At 49.6% G+C, this 20,195-nt stretch overlaps 4 protein-coding genes across 4 annotated transcripts; 2 read left to right on the forward strand and 2 right to left on the reverse strand.

Moving 5' to 3' along the window:
- Positions 1-4,670: 4,670 nt before the first annotated feature.
- On the reverse strand, positions 4,671-5,827 carry HOO65_050642 (Repair protein Rad1/Rec1/Rad17; the record flags this gene model as incomplete). The annotated part of the gene is made up of 2 exons (XM_071003445.1): positions 4,671-5,539; positions 5,650-5,827. 2 exons carry the CDS (start codon positions 5,825-5,827, stop codon positions 4,671-4,673), a joined length of 1,047 nt encoding a protein of 348 aa, XP_070858701.1.
- A 1,342-nt stretch (positions 5,828-7,169) lies between these two features.
- HOO65_050643 (uncharacterized protein) lies at positions 7,170-9,579 on the reverse strand (the record flags this gene model as incomplete). Its single annotated transcript, XM_071003209.1, has 3 exons — positions 7,170-9,157; positions 9,231-9,324; positions 9,382-9,579. 3 exons carry the CDS (start codon positions 9,577-9,579, stop codon positions 7,170-7,172), a joined length of 2,280 nt encoding a protein of 759 aa, XP_070858702.1.
- A 4,863-nt stretch (positions 9,580-14,442) lies between these two features.
- Positions 14,443-17,895, forward strand: HOO65_050644 (Transforming growth factor beta-1-induced transcript 1 protein; the record flags this gene model as incomplete). Its single annotated transcript, XM_071003135.1, has 4 exons — positions 14,443-14,569; positions 14,610-14,747; positions 14,928-16,898; positions 17,210-17,895. The coding sequence occupies 4 exons, from the start codon at positions 14,443-14,445 to the stop codon at positions 17,893-17,895; spliced, it is 2,922 nt and encodes a 973-aa protein (XP_070858703.1).
- Positions 17,896-18,580: 685 nt separating this feature from the next.
- HOO65_050645 (Sterol 3-beta-glucosyltransferase UGT80A2) lies at positions 18,581-20,017 on the forward strand (the record flags this gene model as incomplete). Its single annotated transcript, XM_071003369.1, has 2 exons — positions 18,581-18,595; positions 18,689-20,017. The coding sequence occupies 2 exons, from the start codon at positions 18,581-18,583 to the stop codon at positions 20,015-20,017; spliced, it is 1,344 nt and encodes a 447-aa protein (XP_070858704.1).
- Positions 20,018-20,195: the final 178 nt, after the last annotated feature.

Genomic DNA, 20,195 nt, shown 5'->3' on the forward strand with positions numbered 1-20,195 from the left:
TTTTTGATTTTTTAATTTTTAATTTTTAATTTTGTTCCCCTCTTCTTTTGCTTCTCGTGATGTAGTTCCTGCTTCTTTGCTTCCGCTTTTTCTTCTCCAGTGTTTCTATTCTGAGAGTTACCAAAGCCTCGCTCAAGTAAGCCATGGACGACGCCATCGCATGATTGTCGGCTCTAATTGGCTGCCTACTATACCACAAGAACAGGAACATACAAGTCCGATGTCTCGTACTTTTACACATCTGTCCATTGGACTTTGCTCGTTTCTATTCCGCCCCCCGTGTTCTTTTCCTCCCGCATATGTCTTTCAGCCTGGCGTTCTTTGCCATGCAAAGCTGCCACACAGCAGTCAGCTCGCGGCCATATTCTGGCAAAGTCTCTCTGACTCTGCTCTCCTCCTGCAAGTGAAGGCCCAGGACGCCATGCTACGATTTACAACAATCCGCGTACCGGCCGTAAAGGGGGTGGGTTGTAACAGCTGAAAAGAAAATGCAGTTAATAAGGAAAATAAAGTAGAAATGCAGCAGAAAAAGGAAGACTAAATGAGGAATAAAATCGTAAGCAAAATGAAACAGACATAAAAGAGCAAAGGAGGACTCCGTTTCCTTCAGGCATCCGCAATGTTTGATAGAATCAAGACAATAAATAGAACACAAGGAAGAAAATAGAAACAAGAACAGGATGAAAAGGAGGCTTTGCAGAGCGAGAAAGGCGGAATTTGGTGGTTGTATGGGGGTCGATAAACAGCTTCTCAAAGCAGCTAAATTGATTGACGAATCGCTAGAGAATGTGGACGAATGGCGTTGCTCTCCTGAGTGCTTAGCTTGGGAGCTTTGAAGCCTTTGAAGCTTTGATGTTATAGCTAAAGCAAGCTAAAATCTTTTCCTTCTTACAACCTGCACATTGAAGGCCTGAAGGCGAAGATAAGCTGGCGGGCCTAGGCCTGGGTCTGGCACCCCGAAGAGAGGACATCCCTTCCGAAGTTGCCACCCTGCGAGCTCGAAGAAGACCCAGAAACCCCAGCAAGCAATGCATGCGCTGGAGTCGCAATCTTTGAAACTCCAGCCGCCTCAATGATAGCAACATGAATGAAGAGGCCCGTGTCGTGTCAACAGCACACATTGAGACAGGCTCGTGCTCCTGGCCAGCACCTCACCCTGCCGTCTTGTCGACCCATCCCGCCCACGCCCGTCCTTTTCTTTAGCAAGCTCCTGGCTCAGCTCTTCTCCTTACCTCTCGGGTTTGGCCTCCAGATCACCGCCTAGACTGCTTAAGATCGGCCCTAATTTGATGCTAAGACAATAGCACGAGTGTCTGGCTCTTCACGTTGCGGTTTGAGCTGCTTCGCACATGGCAGACAATTATGGCGAAGGGTTAATAATGCCTGCCCCTGCTGCTGCTTACAACCCAAGAAGCTTGGACAAGCAAATATCAAGATTAAGGGTATTATCGTTCGGCGGTTGTTGGTTGTTAATCGTTTCTCTTTTTTTTATTATTATTTGAAAAAAATTTCATTTTATATTTGTGTTTTAATTTCACGTGTTTCTCCAGTTATTATTCTTGTAGGCGGCACGCAGCGAAGCAGGCTGGCCGGCCGCTTTTCTCTTGAAGAACATGAAGTCTTGAACTTGAGCTTATTCGGTGTCTACCAGATCCCGTTGCCATCCTGATATGATGGAGAGGCTCTAACAGCGTGGAACATGCCCAAGTTCAAGGCGCAGTTCCTGGTGCTCAACAGAGCCGCTTATTCTTTCTTCCACTTGACACTGCACAAAATATTATGAAAGGGTGGTGGGCCATCCACTCAAAAGCCCCTTGAATGGGAAATCGGGGTTCTTGCTATGTGCTATATTACCAGCTAGTCCTATTACTATTACTATCACTATCACTATTACTATCACCACAACCACTCTTTGTACACCCCCTGCGGCGAACTTCTGTATGCCTGGCACAACGAATTACAGACATCTCGGAACTTTGACTGTGGAATGAGAATGGCGACGAGCCTCCACCGGATTACTAGGCTCTATAGTAATAAAGCTTGTATCCTATAACACAGCTGCACGCTGCGGTCCTTTTATAACCAAACCCACTAGGGCGATACAGGCTGTGCTGCAAAAAAGTACCTTATCGCCATATGCCCTTAACCTCAAGTTCGGGCTCAAGTTCCAGCCCAAGCTCAACCTCAACCTCAGACTCGGGCTTAATCTCAGGTACGTTGTGCCCTTGTGTGGATCCGGCTGAAGTTGCATCATATCATTACAGCAGATGGGCCGTTGATGAAGACTGGCAACTTATAGCTCGTCAGTAGCTATGATGCTGATCTCTTTTCCGCTGATATGCGTCTCTACCTTGCGTCCGCTCTCTAAGCAGATCGTCTCTTCCTTCCCTTATTATCTTTTCCCTTCCCCAGTCGTCCCGTGTTATCAAGCTTCTCGGGCTTGTCGGCACTAATATCTTGTTGAGCGCGCCGGTAGGTGCTATCTTGCTCTTCGCGGATGACACTCTAAACAGTCTGCTCTGGGATGTTTAGAGCAAAGACTGCAGCAGGCGTTCACCCAGAGCCTAATGCTGTGGGACAAGTCTTGACAGGGCCATATCCAAACACTGTAGCTCTAGTTGTTTACACACTTGGCTCCAAATATAGATTTAGACATACACGATGATGATTGTGAAGATAGTCCCAAATTCGAGTTGAGACGTTCCTGTTTTTGCCTTCCTCCCACAATCTATTTAGCCAGCACGGACTACGAGGAACGGTGATGGCTTCTTCGAAATAGAGTATGGGTAAAACGCGTGTACATCTCCCCCTCCCTCTCTTATGTTACATGCCGTGAAACACATCTTGTCCATCGTTTCCGTTATTTGCTACATCTCTCGCTGTGCAAGCGAACCTGTGCTCCCCATCTCTTTTCTCCTCGGGACAAGACAGGCAACACGAGTAGCACTAGAGAAACACGCAAACGCACACACATACACAAATCCCTCCATGAACACCTACACAACACATAGGAAGAGAGATGAGACTGTGTTTCGTATGCAGGGCGCTGTTTCTCTTTTTTGCGTCTTTTCCTCTCGCTTGGCTTTTCATGTCATGTCATGTATCGCAGTATATTGGTTGCACTGGCGTTGTTCATGCCACAATACCACCTTAATTTCTCGTCTTGTTTGCTCTTCCATGTAAATTTCCTTTGCTGCCGAGTCTGAATTGTCTTGCCTGTTAGCTGTTTGAGTTGGGCTGACTTGTTAGTTCTGCATTTGGTGAGAGAGAAGGGTTAGGGGCGGACCATACTATAATGCTACTATACCGCGTCATGCCATAGCTATGGGATCAAAAGACAAACTCAAACGTCACCTTGCAGTTTCCAAAGGCCCAAGTCCCAAAGTCGCCCGCACCTGCTCCTGCACCTTTGTATAAATGTCAAGGGTGACTGAGCAGGCTGACTGACACAAGGCACAGCAGGAAAATCATACCCGTCCCGGCCAACTACGATTCAAATTCAAACCACGAGGACAATTATTTCCATCAGTGGGAATGAAGATGGGGGCTTTTGTATACCTCACTGTGATATGTGCTCATATAACACGTGATGCATGCATATGTGAAGACCCAGGCGCCTTGGAGACTGTCTCCATTGAGGATCAACCAGCGTAGAACGACAAGACCAAGTTGGTTTATTCTTTCCATTCTACTACCCCTTCATACTGTACGAACAGGAGCCTGGCACTGTTGTCCTCACACTGTCCCTTTTTTTTCTTCGAAGCCGTCCTCCCTAGCCTTAATTGTAACCAAGGCCATTCCGTGATCATCTCTTCATATCTTCCAAGATCTCGTGGTATCTTACCCCAAGGTCCCAAAACCACGGGACTGACGGGGGAGGGCTTCATCATGTTTCAACAAGCCAAAGAACAAAAAAACCAGGAAGTGAAGGGAAAATAAAAAAAAACAAACCGAAATGAAATGAAATGAAATAGAAAGGAAATGGCCGTTTCGTTCTTCCTGTCCACCTGCTTCCTTTTTCTGCTCCCTCCAGCCTCTATTAGCTGGGCTTTGTCTGTTTCTTTCATTGTGATGCACAAAAGCTGCAACGCTGCGCGCTCGCACGCACGTACACGCGCACAAAAACCGGCAACAAACAATAAGCACTGACTGACGCAGCTCACAAAAACTGTGATCCATACCTAACCTAGTCGTACATTTCACAAAGCTCATGCCTCTTGATTACCTAGCTCACCCTTTTTTTTTTTTTTTCCTTCCTTTCCAACTGATCATCATCCTGCTCATGTCCCCGCCCCGCCCTAACAGCTCATAACACATCAACATAAAACGTAGAGGAAAAGATTAGAAGAAGAAAAAAAAGCTTTGACCTCGCACTCCAAACATATCCCATGCGCGCGGTGACAAGAGTGGATCTAATCCTGAGGTCCAGGTCTGGCTCAGGTGTTTGTTCTTCTGTCGGCTTGCGCGTGGGAAGGGCTAAGCAACGACGGGGGGACTTGGTTGGTTTACCTAGGGACAAAGGAAATTGAATGCCCGACAACCCGCAGATCACACTAGCCGAACTCCGACCATAAGTTTCGTAGAGTAACGTCTGCCCTTGAATTTCCCTAGCTGACCGCGTCTACCGCAACTTACCACAACCCACCATCAGCCATGACCGTTTGCTACCACTACAACCCTACTTCATCCTCACTCAGGTCTTCTTCATACTCGTCCTCCGCTTCCTCATCCTCGTCATAGCCAACAAACGGAACAAAGCGGAAATCGAGGAAATTCATATCCGCTCCCTCAACCTCAACCATGAACTGCAGGCTCAGGACGCCCTGGCGATCCCCGCGAAAGGAGACCTTGTTCGCAATGCGCATGGCCTCGCAGGCAGCACGGACAAGATCGAACCGGTAAGTTTGGGCCCACTCGGCTCGCACAACTGCACTCTCCATCAGCTCACGTGCGCGACTAAAGTCGTAGCTGGATGCGCCCAACTCGCCGCCGCGGCCAGTGAGTACGAGCCACGGCTGTGTAGGCAGCGCGGAAATGACCAGCTTGGCCGGTGCCATAATGGCTAGTTCGGCAAATGCGTCAAGTAGGTGACGCGGGGGCATGATGATTTTAAACATCAAGTCAGCACGGTCGAACGGGATCTCCTCAGGCATTTCGGGTGAGTAGGTCGTCAAATTGGCAGTCGTTTTCACGCCAGCTTCCTCGATTATGATGCTGAAAGGCGCGCCATGCTCGCTATACACCAAGCTGCAAGAGCCAGCGATGCCGAGCGCCTGGTTGCTAAAGGCTTCAGGGCGGTAGTTCCGTGTAGTGCTGCGGTAGGCATCCTGCTCGACCTTGGCAGCGCGGTTGGCTAGGTCAACAGAGCCTAGAATTTGGAGTGTCTCGAGAAACGACGCAAGGTTGATCTGGAAGCTGGGTATCGCGGGGATGTTATTGCCATCATCATCATCATCACTATCGTCATCACCACCGCCGTTACTCGTGTCCAGGTTAAGTTGAAAGGATGAGAACAGCGAGCGGTCCAGCATAGCAACGCCTGAAAATTAGTTAGTCGAGAGACGATTCCATGTGGGCAGTTTGGCAACGTTTTTGCCCCAAGTCAAAAAGCTACGATGCTAAAAGAAAGAAAAGAAAGGAAAATAGTACCCTGCATGACACGCGCATTGTCGGCTGAGATGCGCAGACCTGACTCGGTGATTTCCACATGCACCTTATTGGTGAAATTGATACATTTGAGTAACTGAAAGAGTGGCTTGGTCGAGCTAGTGACGGCCTTGAACAGTAGCGGCGGGGCCATCTGCGTGCCACCGGTTTGCGGAGCCATTGGTAGAAAGCAAAGATGAGAGAATAATATTTGTATACAATTAAACTGCGTCAAGAGGGAGGGGGAAAGGTAGAGAGAGAATAAAGAATCGTAGCTTGGGTCTGGATCCTGGATGGAGAGTCGTCGTCGTCGCCTATGTCTTGCGTGTCCGTATATGTGTGTATCTTTGTAGTATGTGTACGTTTTTGTGTAGTGTTTCTTTCTCTTCCCTTAGACATAGACGCCCACTGCGCAAAACATGTATACCACGCCAAAACTACAGCAACAAGCAAAGCCCACCAGAAAAGCGGACGTTGATTATGTTAGAAAGAGAACAGGACAAGGCTGACAGCGGGGGAATAGTTAAGAAGGAGCCACGAGGCTGAAAAAAAAGGCCAAACAGAGCCAGAGGATAGAGACGGAAAGCGAAAATGACTTACGCAAATGCCGCTGACGACGGGATCGCAAGAAGCGGAATATTGACAATTGAGCGCTCTACCGACATTGTTAGCAAGCAAGCACCACGCCAAAACACTACAAATACCACTGTCACTACTACCACCATCACCACCACAAAAGCACGGGATTCATAGTCCAGCCACTATCACGGGTTCAATCAAACTATACTTCAAGAAGCAAAAAAAAAATCAAAAGAAAAAGTAAAAGAAATGCTTACTGAGAGTAAATACACCAGCTAGCAGTGCCGCTGTGAGCACCAAAGAGAAACCCACAGTAAAATGTGAGTCCTTATCCAGCGCTGGCGCAAACGGGCTACCGTGCGAAGCCGTCCATAGGGCTTGTACAGAGGCGTCCATGGCGAAGGATGGATTTGATATGTACGAAGGAGAGTGCGTTGTGATGGAGAGAGACAAAGCGGGGAGAGCTGTATATTTGTATGAGGGGTATCTGATTTGTATTCGTCTGTTCGTTCGGAGTCAATTCGTCGGTCGTCGCTATCGTCACCTTGATGTTGAATGTAAATCGTGGCTTTCTCACTAGAGTTGTAGCAGCTTGTTACTTAGCCCGCTCTTGATTTGTGATTGGTTGGTTCCTAAGCTTTCTAATGGCTGTAACTGACTTGGAGTAGCAGCTGCTGTCAGCTGGCTGGGATATTGAAAGAGGATTAAGGATTTTTACAAACCCTAGTGTATGTTGAACTTGAGCTTGAGCTTGATCATAATGCGTGCTAAAAATAAGATTCAAAACTAGTACGACACTTCAAAAGTGATCATACTTCTAATAGTTAACTAAACAGCTACAAATAATTATTCGAGAAATGATTATGTGACAACATATTCTCCCATAAGAGCACCTGACCCTAAACATAAAACCCCGACGTGAGTCGCACCCAACCTTTACTATCTCAATAATACACTCCGGTCATCCGTTGTCGAACCCGCTCTGTCTCTACATGGCTCTTCGATCTGCGAATCTGACCCATATCACCACGTCCAATACCTGCACTGGTAGGCGTGCGCAATGAGCCAGTATGTCGCTCATATCTATCTGCGGTTCCAGTGTCCCGCCGACTTCGAGTTGTGTGATGGTATCTTTTCCCTTTCACTGTGGACTCGTCATCGTCTTCACTATCCTCAGTGTCTTCAGTGTAGTTGCTGTCGTAGGTATCGCCATCTTCCGACATTTCAAACTGAAGAATATCATGTCTGCGGGCTGCAGAACTAGATGGGGGCAACCGCGTGCGTGTTTTTGAGGCGCGGACGCCCGCTTTGACATCTGCGTCAAGCCTATCGCGGTTGCGATCCCGATCTCGCGATCTCCATTCGTCGTGGTCTCTATCTCTTCCTCTTTCTCTAGTCCTAGCTCGGTCCCGGTCTCGGTCCCGGTCTCGGTCTCGGTCGCGATCGCGATCGCGATCGGACCTGTGTTCTCGTTCGTATTCCCGTTCGCGGCTACGCACACGCTCTTTCTCTGCTTCTCGTGATGACTCGCGCGATGCTTCTTTCTCGGCAGCCGTGGAGGTGAAAGCGTTCCAGAAAGACTCTAGCATGTGTGCACCATTGCGATGCTTGCTTTTGGCTGATTTCGGGTATGTTGTCGGGCTTACGTTAGCGCTGCTGGAGTAGATGTACTCGTCATTCTCGTCGTCTAGTTGCTTGGCAGTTCGACCAAAGTAGTGATTCCGGGGTGAAGACGAGATGATAAAAGGCACGGCACGAGATGCCGCTTTATCCATAGATACGCGGATTCGTGGGGTGCTGCTCATGGGGATAGCTCCAGATGCGGTTTGCCCATGCTCAGCCCGGTGCCTATGACTTCGCCGGCGCGGCGATGATGTTTCAGGGGTGTTTATGTGTCGATTTTCCATATCAGGGGGAAATGACCCATTGGACCCCATAGAGCCATGGGGCGAAGGTGTGAATGAGGTCTGGTGGATTGGGGTTGTGACCGAAGAATGGCGGAGGATTTGAGGTGGGGTCCATGTATGGGCCTGGTAAGAATAACTGTGTGATTGGAAAGTAGGGGTATGGCGACGGCCGTCTACACCTCCATCGCGGGGGTAGTTGTGCATGGGGTTGGTCGTAGGGCTATCCTGATACTTGGGTAATGGTGTTTTAGAGGTATCATAGTACTTGGTAGCTATTTCAGGGCATTCGTAGTACATGGACCTGTCCTTGTCATACTTTGAAGTATGCTCAAAGCTCCTCATGCGTGTCTGACCACGGTGTCGATGGCCATCGCCAATATCATGGCTGGTGGTGGTCTTTTCAGGGAGGAAAGACGCGGATGTGGAGCGAATATGGGAGCGCAGGAAAGAACGCTTTGCGCTAGTTGCTTCAGCTTCTGGCGACTTGGAGGATTTTGATTTCGAAGTTTTAGGTACTGGTTCGGCATGTTTTGCGGAAGATGAGGCGGTTGCAGTGGGATGGAGCTTGGAAGAGTCTGCCTGTTTGGAATCAGGCGCAGGCGCGGATTTAGCCTCAGACTCGTGTTCTTTCTGGCGTTTTTCGCGTCGCTCATGCTTTTCGCGTTTTTCGCGCTTTTGTTGGTGCTCAAGACGTTTCTTAAGTTTGTCACCACAGCGGTTGTGCCAGTTTGTCACCTCCGGGTCAGGTGTTCTCCGGAACACAACAGAAGGCAGATTTGGGGGAAATCGCTGCCCAGTGACGGGGTGCCTAAGACAGAAGTTTTGAACAGCATACTGGAGGTAGGCGATATTGTCTTCGGGGCTAAGAAGAATCTGCAGCGAAAGCCATCGTACGAATCCTTCTCTAGTCAGGGCTGGGATGGATGGTGGTTCATAGGGATTAGAGGTAGGCTCTAGACTGTGGAAGGCGCCAATAGTTCTTAGGATTTGTGACAAAGCAATCGCGTTGGTGTCAAGCCAAAAGCCTGCAGATTGCCGATGATGTCATGTTAGTGGATTGGGCAAGAGTGAGTAGCTGAAAGGGACTCGGAAACTTACTGTCCCAGCTATCGCCAGTTGATACCAAACGATAGAAATCGGCCATTTTTGACGGAGTTAGGATCTTGCTGTTTAGATCGCCGATAGAAGAGGACTAGACAGAGTTAGCAGAAAATTAAAGAAGCGGGGTGATATGTGGTAGCGTGCTTACAATGTAGTCTGCCAAGGCAATAGCGAGATCGCAGAACTGGCGAGTTGCAACTGGGTGTTCGCCAGGCTGTTTGACAAACATATCTTTGTATATGATAGGCATATTTGGGGCTTGGGTAGAGGCCGAGTCTTTGGGGAGTGGAAACTCGGCGACAGGCGGGGCCGGGGCCGATGAGGTGGGGTCAGAACCGGGAGCCATGTCGATGTGGTTTTAGTTCATAGAAGAAGGACCAGGGAGGAGGAAAGAGAGCAGGCAGTATAGTGAATGAGGCCCGGCAAATAGGCAGATTTATGGATCTGGTGCTTCCTGTTGAGGGAAAGGTGGTAGTGGAAGGGATAGGTAAAGGTATTGCAAGAAGGGACGCGCGAAGGGGAAAAGGTGCAAGGAAGACGGGAGAGAAGAGAAGAAAAGGAACGCAAAAGACTTGCAGAGAAGATAAAAGAAGGTATGGTATGCCAGCCACTATGAGACAACACAGTACCGTATGGCACAGCACGGCTGTGATTGTGGATTGAGGTAGAGTTTTTCTCTTTTTTTGGGCCACAGAGTAGGCTGATGTTGAGAAAAAAAAATGAGTGTAGAAGAAGAGGCTGGCCAAAGGGAAAGGAAAAAGGCACCCGAGACCTAAGACGAGGCCAAAGCCCAAAGAAAGGCAGAGCAAAAATTCAAAAAAGCTACGGCCCAAGTGTGACAAAGCGCTGACTTAATTTGACGCGATCATGAACCATACGTGAGGCAGCAGAAGGTGCGGAGGGAATAGGGAAGGTAACCAAGATTTGGGGGGCTTACAAAGCAGAGATTAAACAAGTGAAAAAGGCTATCAAAATAATATACAAGACATGGAACAGAAGGATAAATAGAGCCAAAAGCGAAGAGTAAAAACACGAAGAGGGACAGTCCAGTCCGTACGACGTCACTACGAGGTGGCGGCGGGCTTTTTTCTTCTCCTTGCTGCATTGCCACAACTGCTATGGCTTCTGTTGCAAGCAAACGCATGGTAGGGATGTGGATCTTCTTTGCTGAGCCTTGCTTGGCTATTATGGCGCTTTCCTATCGCATTTCTTGAATATTCCGTATTATATACCTGCGGAGTATAAAACGGGCCGTGCTTTGTTTGAAAGACATAGAGAGGGGGGCTGCGTCCTACTAGGTTGCTGACAGCATGTTGGTTGTTGTTCTTGCACTTACGCGTTGGCGATAACTCTGGCTTGATGGCAACATTGTTAGGCGTAGGCGAGCAACAAAACAAAGGAATGGAATGCCATTTGATGCTCTGGATATTATGACATCACACATAAAATCACAAGTCTCCGGGCGGCTAGCAAAGACAGGAAGGTTTAAGGTAGGTTGCTGGGGGTGGGGGGTGCCCTGGACTAAGGAACCAAGACAAAGACAAATCCCATGACGAGTTGATAAGAGGCTAAAAAGGCGGAAACAATGGGGTAGGGCCACAATCGGCTATTACTCGGGGCCTATCGGTAGGACACCGGGTAAACTGCATGAAATGCTTTCACTGGCAGACTAGGGGGGGCGGCGCATCAAAGAAAAAGGACGGCGCATGTAGCAGTCGCCGGCAGAAAACTTGGTCTTATGTAATGGAGGAAGCTCGAGATTAGCTGTCGTGTTCTTGGCGGAATTTGTCGATAAGGAAGGAGGAAGAGTAGGTAGGGGTGGGCTATAGTACCAGAAGTCTGTATGCTAAAATTCCTGCTTGATTGGACAGGAAGAAGCCTGCGACTGTGTGGTCCTCGACGTATGGTACTCTTGTTGCAGGATATGAAATTAACATTGCTTGCTGCAGAGGTAGATGTGTTTTATATGGTAGCAACTGAAAAGAGTGCTCAAGCAGTAATAACACTACAAGACTGGAGGGGGCAAGCCTGGGGTAGTGGAAAGTCCCTTAATTCCGTCTCTTGTTGTTGGATCCTGCATTTACGAAGAATCTTAGCTACCTTCAGTCCAGCTACAGCGAACTGCTGGGGAAGGAAGACCAGCAGAGGCCAGCTTCTTTTTTCGGCTTATGAGTCTAGTTGCTACTGCAAGGCAAGAGGTGGACTATAGGGTCGTGTAACTTGTGCGAGCCATGGGAGAGCGAAGGATAGTTAAAATTTTTTTTGCCGATTACCTACGAACCACGCTACTGATTACCGCTCTTTTTTAGATAGGGACCTATGGGCACATTAGGGGGAGCTGGTAAGGTTAACGAGATCTGAATTTCATGGCTAGGGCAAAGTAGGTTGCCCTTTCCTTTCCCTATCCTTCTACTAACTATGGCCGCCGTCTCGCTACCGGCAAGCAAGCGAGTAGTACATTTATCAAACTGGAGTGGCGAGGACTCTATAGTAGTATTAGGATAGCGTCGAGTTGAGTTAAGATAGTAACGCCAGGCGCCTGAAATTTGTGGAGGGATTCCCCCCCCCCCCCCTAGATCAAGACAGAAGCTAGGATTTCTTGGTTGGCATATGACAGGAAGCAAAATTAAGAAAGAAATTGCGATGCACAGAGGTAGCAACATATGCTGGCAGGACAAGAGACGATGACAAGGAACAAGGACAATGAGGACGACATGTTGCAGGTAAGCGGACGTGTGTATGTACGTATATGCATGGAGATGTATGCAAACAAGGTACGGGCTAGATTGGGTGTATATGCGTACATGTACTGTAGTAGTACGTATGCTACAGCACATGGGGGTACTAAACATGCAACGTGCAACTCGCATGCATAACACAACGGAAGAGAGAAGAGAAAAGGGAGGACAAAGCCGGCTGCTGCGATTTACGACGTTGCGTGCGACGTTATAGCGAAAATAAAAACCCGAAAATACGTGGACAAAGTTTACGTCAAAGTTCTTGATCGAGATCAGCAAAGTTCGTGATGTCGGATGCATGCGGCGTCTGTGGTCCTGTCCATGGTGTTCCTTGGACTTCAGTGGGTTCTGGTATCGGCAACTAGCTATTCCCAGGAAAGTGATGGAGGGCAGCAGCAAGGCAAGCAAGGAGCACTGAAGGGGCACGGATCAGGGCCGCTACTAGGCATCTTCGTCTGGGCCTGGTTGATGAAGCTTTGGCCTATCCAAGGTCAGGGGGTATTTTCTTGTTCTTGTAGCTATGGGAACAATTGGAAAGACTGGTGAACAAAGCTCGAAACTGTGGTGAACTGCGTGAAGAACGATGTGACTAGTGTTGTAGTTCTCTACAGCAACGCAAGTACAGCTTCTTGGTCTTCTTGGTACTTTTTCTTTTCTCTTTGCACGACAAGAGGCGATGGGGGTGGAGGAGGCCTACTCGAGTTAGACGGGTGCTTTAAATAGATACTTCTATTAAGCACCGAAGCTCGTGATGAGCGGTGTTACATCTTGAGTGAGGGACATCATAATGATATGATGCTATTTCCAGCATGTGTTGGAGACACGCCGACTTACAGTCATCTTAATCCCTCCCTGATCTCTCTTCTTTTCTCCCCTTTTTTATTTTCGTTAGGCCTTGTCTATCTATAATAACTTGGCAGGCTTATTAGCTTCTTGGACTTGGGGAATAGACCAGACTAGACCTAAGACAAGGACTCTAGGGCGGGCGGTGATTCAGGTTCAGGGTCTCATTCTGCTTGCATGGCTGCTATGTACACCCCCTTGGCCCCCACCTCCGGACCTGCCCGTACAATACACTCCCCTAGGACTGCTATCTCGTAGGCCGGGCTTCTGGATGCTTGGTCTGAGGTCCTTTCCATGGTAGGAACGGTAGCTGTGGTGACAAAAGTGGCGACTGTGCTACGCCTTTTTCTTTCAATTTGGGGTTTTGCTTGCCTGGTTGAATTGCGAGACTTGGAAGCAAGAGTTGGCTTTTTCTTGGCCGCATCTCATCTCAGACAGTAGTTGAGAAGCCATGGTAAATACACCCCCCCGTGTTCCTCAGGCTAGCTAGGACCTTGTTTGCTAGGGTCCTATTTCTCAGGTTCACTAGACGTGGACACCCTTTTTCCTTTCCTTTCGTTCCTGTTGCTTATTGATTAAAGCCTCTCATCCATCCTTATTTGACCCGACACGAGACAGTTTGTGCATCAGAAGTCTAGTCGGAGGGTAAAAGGCCAAGAAGAGACTTAAGAGGGCGAGGACAACAGCACAGAGGAAGTGCGTGTGTGTGTGTGTGTGCGTGAGGGAGAGAGCGCGTGTATACGTACAGACCTGCGGATATACATATGGATGAGCGCACGGCTACTAAAGCAGCAAAGAGCTGCAGCATTTGTGTAGAGACTTACTAGTACATTGAGAAGACGGCTTTTCCAGCTGCTTGTTCTTGGATTTTCAGGTTGCTTTTTGGGTTGGTGTCTGTAATTACGTTTATATGGAGAGGATTAAAATAAATATTTTTTGTCTCTTTTACGTCTTTTTCTCCCCATCCCATTGGCGTTTCCCTCTTCTCTTTATTTTATTTCATCTAATCTTTTTCTCCTCTTGCCTTTCTTGTCTTCCTTCCTTTTTTCCTTTTTCTTTTTGCTCTGTAGTTTTCTTCTTTTCTGTTTCTTTCTTGCTTTTCTTTTTTTTGCTTCTTATCTGTTTTGCCCCTTTCTCTCGCTTAATGTTTGTGTGTGCGTGTGTGTGTGTGCGTGTCTGAGCATCTTCGACCTGCTATCAACGAAGCAGACACATTCACACGTTTACACCTACAACGGACTGTAACTTGGGTTTCCCATTCTCACTTTTCCATGGCTCTGAAGCTATAACGACGATAACGATAACCACTGCAATATTAACTTACTCAAGCCCAACTCGACACCGACTGCGCTACTATTAATTTTCACGACAAGTCATCGACACCTTTAGAGCCTCTTGCCGCTTTAATCTCTTCTTCGGCTTCCTAGCTCTTCTCTCGGCTTCCTCTCCTAATCAGCCTTCTCCTTTCAGTGCAGGGTTTGGTGCTGGTGTTGGGACTGCAAGGCTGGGAGAAAGAGCAGACTTGTGCCCACCGCCACCACCATAGCCTTCTGCTCTCTCTCTCTCTCTCTCTCGAATTCTCACTCTAGCACAACCAACCAACCTGATATCTTCCCCCTTAACGCACCATGGCCGACTTTCGCGAGTCGGCCTTTATGCCGAAAGTCAAGTGTTCGCAATGCGGAAGCCAGGTCGAGATTTCTATGATGGGCGAGCACAAGTGTGGCAGCAGTGTAGCCGCCGTACCACCACAACGTGAGCCATTTGCTTGTTTCCTTCTTCTTTAACTAGATAGCTAACAACGATACGACCATTTTGCTCTTTCAAGTGTCGCCCTCCATTTCTGAAGAAAGCTTTCAAGAGGTCCAGAAAGATCTAAAGCCTTCAGGTCTGGGTCGTGGCCCTCCTCCAAACCTTGACACGCGAGCAGCAAGTGAGTATTTTTTCTCCTGTTTGTTTTGCCTTTATCGCCAACTCCCTTTCTTTTCCTTGTTTCCCATCTTTCCATGTTTTTTTTTCCTATTTTCTTTTTTTTTGCTCCCTAACCTCGCTTCCGGATCTCCACCAAGTCAGCCCTAATTCTAACACCCCTTGCTTCCCTTCTCCCCTACAGACCAACCATTCCTCTCTCGTGGCCAACTCACCCCGAACAGTAACTCCGGCGGATCTCGATCTCTATCTCCACATACACCCGAAGGCCGCAATAACTCCAATGCCGGATTCCATGAGCCTGGCATAGCGCCAGAAGATCCTGTGCCTTCACCCCGACGTCCAGGTGGCTACGGTGGCTTTGGAGCCTCCGACAATGACTCTCCATTCCAGCAGCCGTTGCCGTCCCCATCAAAGCCAGTAGGCTTATTGGAGCGCATGAATACCATTGCGCCTGGGCCCTTTGAAATACGCGGCCGCCAGGACAGCGCTACGCTAGGCGAAGCTCACGACATGCCAGCTATATCTGCCTCAAATAGATCTGCTAGCAATGCTTCTGCTACCATGGCCGCTGGCCCTTCTGCCAACAAACCCTCCGCTCCAGTTCAGCCACGCAAGAATGGCTACGGCGGCTTTGGACCCCCTTCGCCTTCTCCCTCACGTCCTACTTTCCCATCTGATGAGGAATTTGCCCCAAGGCCACTGGGTGACGGAGGCCGCGCAGGGACTTTCCCACGTGCGGCCGAATCTAGCGCTACTTCTCCTGGAGGTAAATCACCAGTTAATGGCCATATGCGTACTCCTTCAATGCCTGGCCAAACTGGCCGCATGCTTCGCGACACTTCGAGACCACCACCTCCCCAAACTAGCCTCGTTCGGCCGCGAACCTCTGGTCGTGAGGCCCCAGGAATCGACCTTGCTCAGGAGTTTGGATCTAGTAACCCCTACCACTCAGCGAATGATAGTCTGTCATCAGGCGTCTCATCAGCATACACGGGATCGCCTAGCAAATCGTCTTCTCAGTCGTCAGTCGATCCTCATAACGACCCGGAAAAGGATCTGGATGGACTCATGAACGATGTGCAACAATCATTTAATGGTATGGGCATGGGGTATTCAACTTCTCCAGAAAACCATCATACCCTGTCCCACTCCCAGTCTCACGCTCCTGTTCAGCAAAAGGGCTTGATGCCATCATCTCAGATCCCGCCTAATGGTTCACTGCACTCCTCAAAGCATAGTCCTTCAGAGCATAACCGCCTTCATTCCCCTCAGAATTCGGCAGGATCGACGCTACAGCAACCACAGGGCCCTTCGCGACGCCCTTCACGCGATGATTCCTTTTCTCAGTCCCCGCAGCCTTCAAGGCCATACCCACCACGCCAGGGCTCCCTTGGCCAGGGTCCTCTTGATGTTTTTGGCTCACCTCGGGCTCGTTCTCGCCAGCCATCACGAGACGAATATCTTGGTGTCCAGCCGCAATCGCAGCAACCACGCCCACAAACCCGTTCGCCTATGCGCACGCGCGATGAATCTTCCACGCCATCTCCTCCTCGTGCCTCTCCTGGTGGTAGCACCGCATCCCCACGGTCGACTGCTTCATCATCACGCGGTAACTGTAAATCATGTACTTTGCCCATTACTGGCAAGTCTATTTCATCTGCCGATGGTCGTTTGACTGGTCGCTACCACAAGGCTTGTTTCACGTGTACTACGTGCACAATGCCTTTTACATCCGGCGAGTTTTATGTCTATTCTGACCGTCCATACTGCGAGCGTCACTATCATAAACTCAATGGATCATTGTGTGGCCGCTGTGGGCGCGGAATTGAGGGGCAATATCTCGAAGATGAACGTGCCATAAAGTATCATGTCAATTGCTTCCGTTGTGCTGACTGTTCCAGGCCACTGACTGACGGTTACTTTGAGGTCGAAGGACGCACTTACTGTGAGCGTGACGCATTGCGTCGGACATCACAAAGAGATGATGGCCACAACTCTAACGATCGTAACATGGGTCCCATCGGTCCAAATGGCCCTCAGAAGGACTACCGCCCTGGCCCGCGAGGTCCCGGCCAAGGTCAAGGCTGGGGTCCGGGCTACCGCGGCGGACCGCCTCCAAACGGCATGAAAGGATCTGGTCCTCGTGGTCCAGGTATGGGTCCACCACCTCATATGAGAATGCCACCGAATGGCCCAAACGGCCAACAGTCGTCGATGGGGGGTCGCGGGGGGCCGGGGGGCCCGCAGCAGTTCGTGGGATTGCCGCGGGGCCAAAAAGTGCCGCCAAGCCAGTCAGGCATGGCGCCGCCCCGGCCACGAATGAACAAGCGCATGACACGCATGGGCATGATGTAAATGAAACTTCATCACAGAGCCAGAGTAAGAGCAGAGTAGTTCCGAGGGAGGGACATGCTAATTCTCCTGCACTGGGTGGGATATCGAGGAAGCAGACACAATCGCCAGTGCATACACCAAAACGCACCGGGAGTCCTGCATTATCTCAGCAGCTGCCACAGACACCTGTCAAGCAGATCCGGCGTCCTTATTCGCCATCAACTTCTGTGTCGTCGTACCAGAGCATTGAGCCGCCTTCTACTGTTGCGTCACGGCAATTGCAACCCTGGTCTCAACAGCGATCTCGGTCTCAGTCACCATCTCCCCTTGGACAGTATCGCGATCTTGACACTTCTGAACCGTTTCCGTCACCACCGCCAACATCTGGACCAGCATCTGTTGCAGCAGCACGCTCGCTTTCACCGTCTCCTTCCCCTTCGCAGCCTCCTCTACCATCTCCACCAGCAACCCTGCCGATACCAATGAAAGATCCGCAGGCCGGCTCCAGTCTGCGCCACCGTCGCATGCGGTCGCGCTTGAAGCCCCCTAGTAGCCTGTCGAACCTCTCTCTCTTCTCCATCTCGCCCAAGCAAGTTACGGCGCATCCACTATCGCCCCTCGTCCTCCTCACCTCCCACATGCTCACATCGCCGTTAATATCGCCAAGCACACACTCCCCACCGTCATCTGCAGCAGCGGGTAGATCGCGCTCGCCGTCACCGCACCCGAGCCCTAACCTGGGCTATGGCGTACCAGCAAGTGCACGTCGACCAAGCCATGTCAATAGCCCGAGTCCTAGCCCGGGTAGGCCATGAGACGCATATTCCCCGCTGTTTGTTGTTGCCGCTGGAGAAAGGTCTGATTTTACAGACATGCTTCCCTAGCGAATATATGTCCCCCGTTGCTGATTTTGGTTGCTTTCATTTGCTGGGGGTACCAGTGTTTGATATATTTACTACTATTTCCCATCAACGTTTAACATTTATCATCAACCACCTCATATATAATCTCTTCCCCCTTTGTATTTAGCTGTCATGATTGCATCAAAGTCTACAGAGTGGCCCTCCCTAATTGTAGGAAGGAGTACTGCTGCAGCTCATCTCCCTATTATATATACCCCTGAAATATGTACTTGTTCCAGCCAGTATTAATATTAGTCTAAGATGTGAAAATGGTTGTGCTAAGCATGGCGGTAGTTGTGGCCGATAGATATACAGTGCGAGGTCCGTTTTGCCACGTAAATATGCACTGTAGAAATAGTGGAGAACCATGGTGGAGACAAGCCCTGAACCGCTTTGGCTCTAGACTTCAAGTTGCACAGCAGCCTCCACTCTGGACTGCATCACATATTGTGGCATCAATGGCTTCTAAAACAGACATAATTATCCCTATATTTACTCTCATCGTATTTCGCGTACTTATAGCAAGTGTTCCTCCTGTATTGTGTTTTCATTTCCCTCGTTCTACTTTGGGCAGCTCTTTTTCCCCCCACGTGCCGCCATGGCGCCTCCCGCTGTAAGTTTCCTCATTGAGATACATATGCAAAGGCTCATGCACAATAGACGTCTCTAGTACCAACTAATAACATCTGTATAAACGCCACATCAGTTTACTTATGGGCAGCCCAGCCAGCAGCCCAACCAACAGCAGAAACAATCTCAGACTTCCCAGAAATATTCTCAGAGCCATAGCAATGCGCCCACCCCACGTTTCCACGCAGCATCATTCATTCCTCCAGGCTATCCCATCAATGCGTCATATAACGGCCAGCCATCATCCATGCTACTCACCAATCCCACTCCTTTTCGCGCTCCTGATGCACGCCAGTTTCGTGCTTCACAGCTACCAGAACTGCCGTCAGTTTCTGGATCTGCAAATGCCCGCCGCGTGATGGAAGATGTAGTGAGCTCATCTCCAGTAGACCGTGTGCCAGAAAGCGATCTTGGTATTGGCGATTCCGAGGATTCAGACGCTGAAGCTAGAGCTAGCGTAGGTGTGGTGCGTAGAAACAAGACACAGCTAGACGATCTAGTGGACGATACGAGTCAAGACGTGGATTTGCCAGTACGCAAGAAACGCCGCGTGTCAATCTCGGAAGAAAGTGTTGCATCAATGAGTTGTGACATACGCACTAGTTTAGGAGTTGCCGAGGACTTGATGATAGATGAAGATGGGCCCGAAGAGGCTGTTTACAGTGCAGCACGTAGGTCGGGGACGTTACTGCAGGCAGAGATTTTCAGCGGATCTGTATCTGGAAGGTCATCAGACGATGGCACCCAAAGGCTGGATCTCAACATAGTAGACAATGGAGGTTTGGATTACCCTCGGTCCAACACTAGCGGGGTCTCTAACTCTGGGCCCCTTGCTGGTTCTGATATCGATGCCAGATATCCCCTCTCTAACTTATCCACGCCTACACGTGAACTCTCTACTTCGCCTCCACCCCAACCAACCTTTCAACGGGCCCCCCGCTTCCGCCCTGCCTCGCAGTCTACCCAATCGACCGACCCTGAGGCCGTGACTATGCTTTTCTCGCCACCACCACCACGGGCCACCAAGAAAGGCACTTCAACATACCGTCCACATGGCCTTGCCGCGGCTATGCAAGGGTGGCTGGCTCATGTTCGTGGGCTTACGGGTGATGAGGAGCAGCTACGTATTGTGCAGGCTCGTGTAACAAGGAGAATGGTTCTTGCTGAGGCAATACGGGAGAATGGGCGGCATAGCGCGAGCGCAGAGGTGCGGGTTCGGGTTATGCTTGCCGGCATAGGTGAGGGCATCGCGCCGGGTCGTATCATTGCCATAGCACCACCGACATGGTGGGCTGATATTGATGGTATTGAATGGCTGGTAGCTTCTGATTGGCGCGTCCTTGATACTGTGGGGGACGAAGTTTCGATCTCGGAAGAGCTAGAGTGTGGGGCACCTCAGCCTTAGGCGGATGTGTAAATGGAAAGAGGTAGCTTTCCGAAAGAAACTACACAACTTTGGACGGGGCAGTAACTTTGGGATGTGCAGCTATCTGCGCGGATGACGTGGCCTGATGGGATATAAAAGCTGGCACTTTATGGGACGAACTATGGCTTTTTTCCTGATTTATTTCCTATCTGGTTAC

This window comes from Ceratocystis lukuohia (assembly GCF_044167205.1).
Source record: "Ceratocystis lukuohia strain C4212 chromosome Unknown Supercontig5_pilon, whole genome shotgun sequence".
NCBI lineage: Eukaryota > Fungi > Ascomycota > Sordariomycetes > Microascales > Ceratocystidaceae > Ceratocystis > Ceratocystis lukuohia.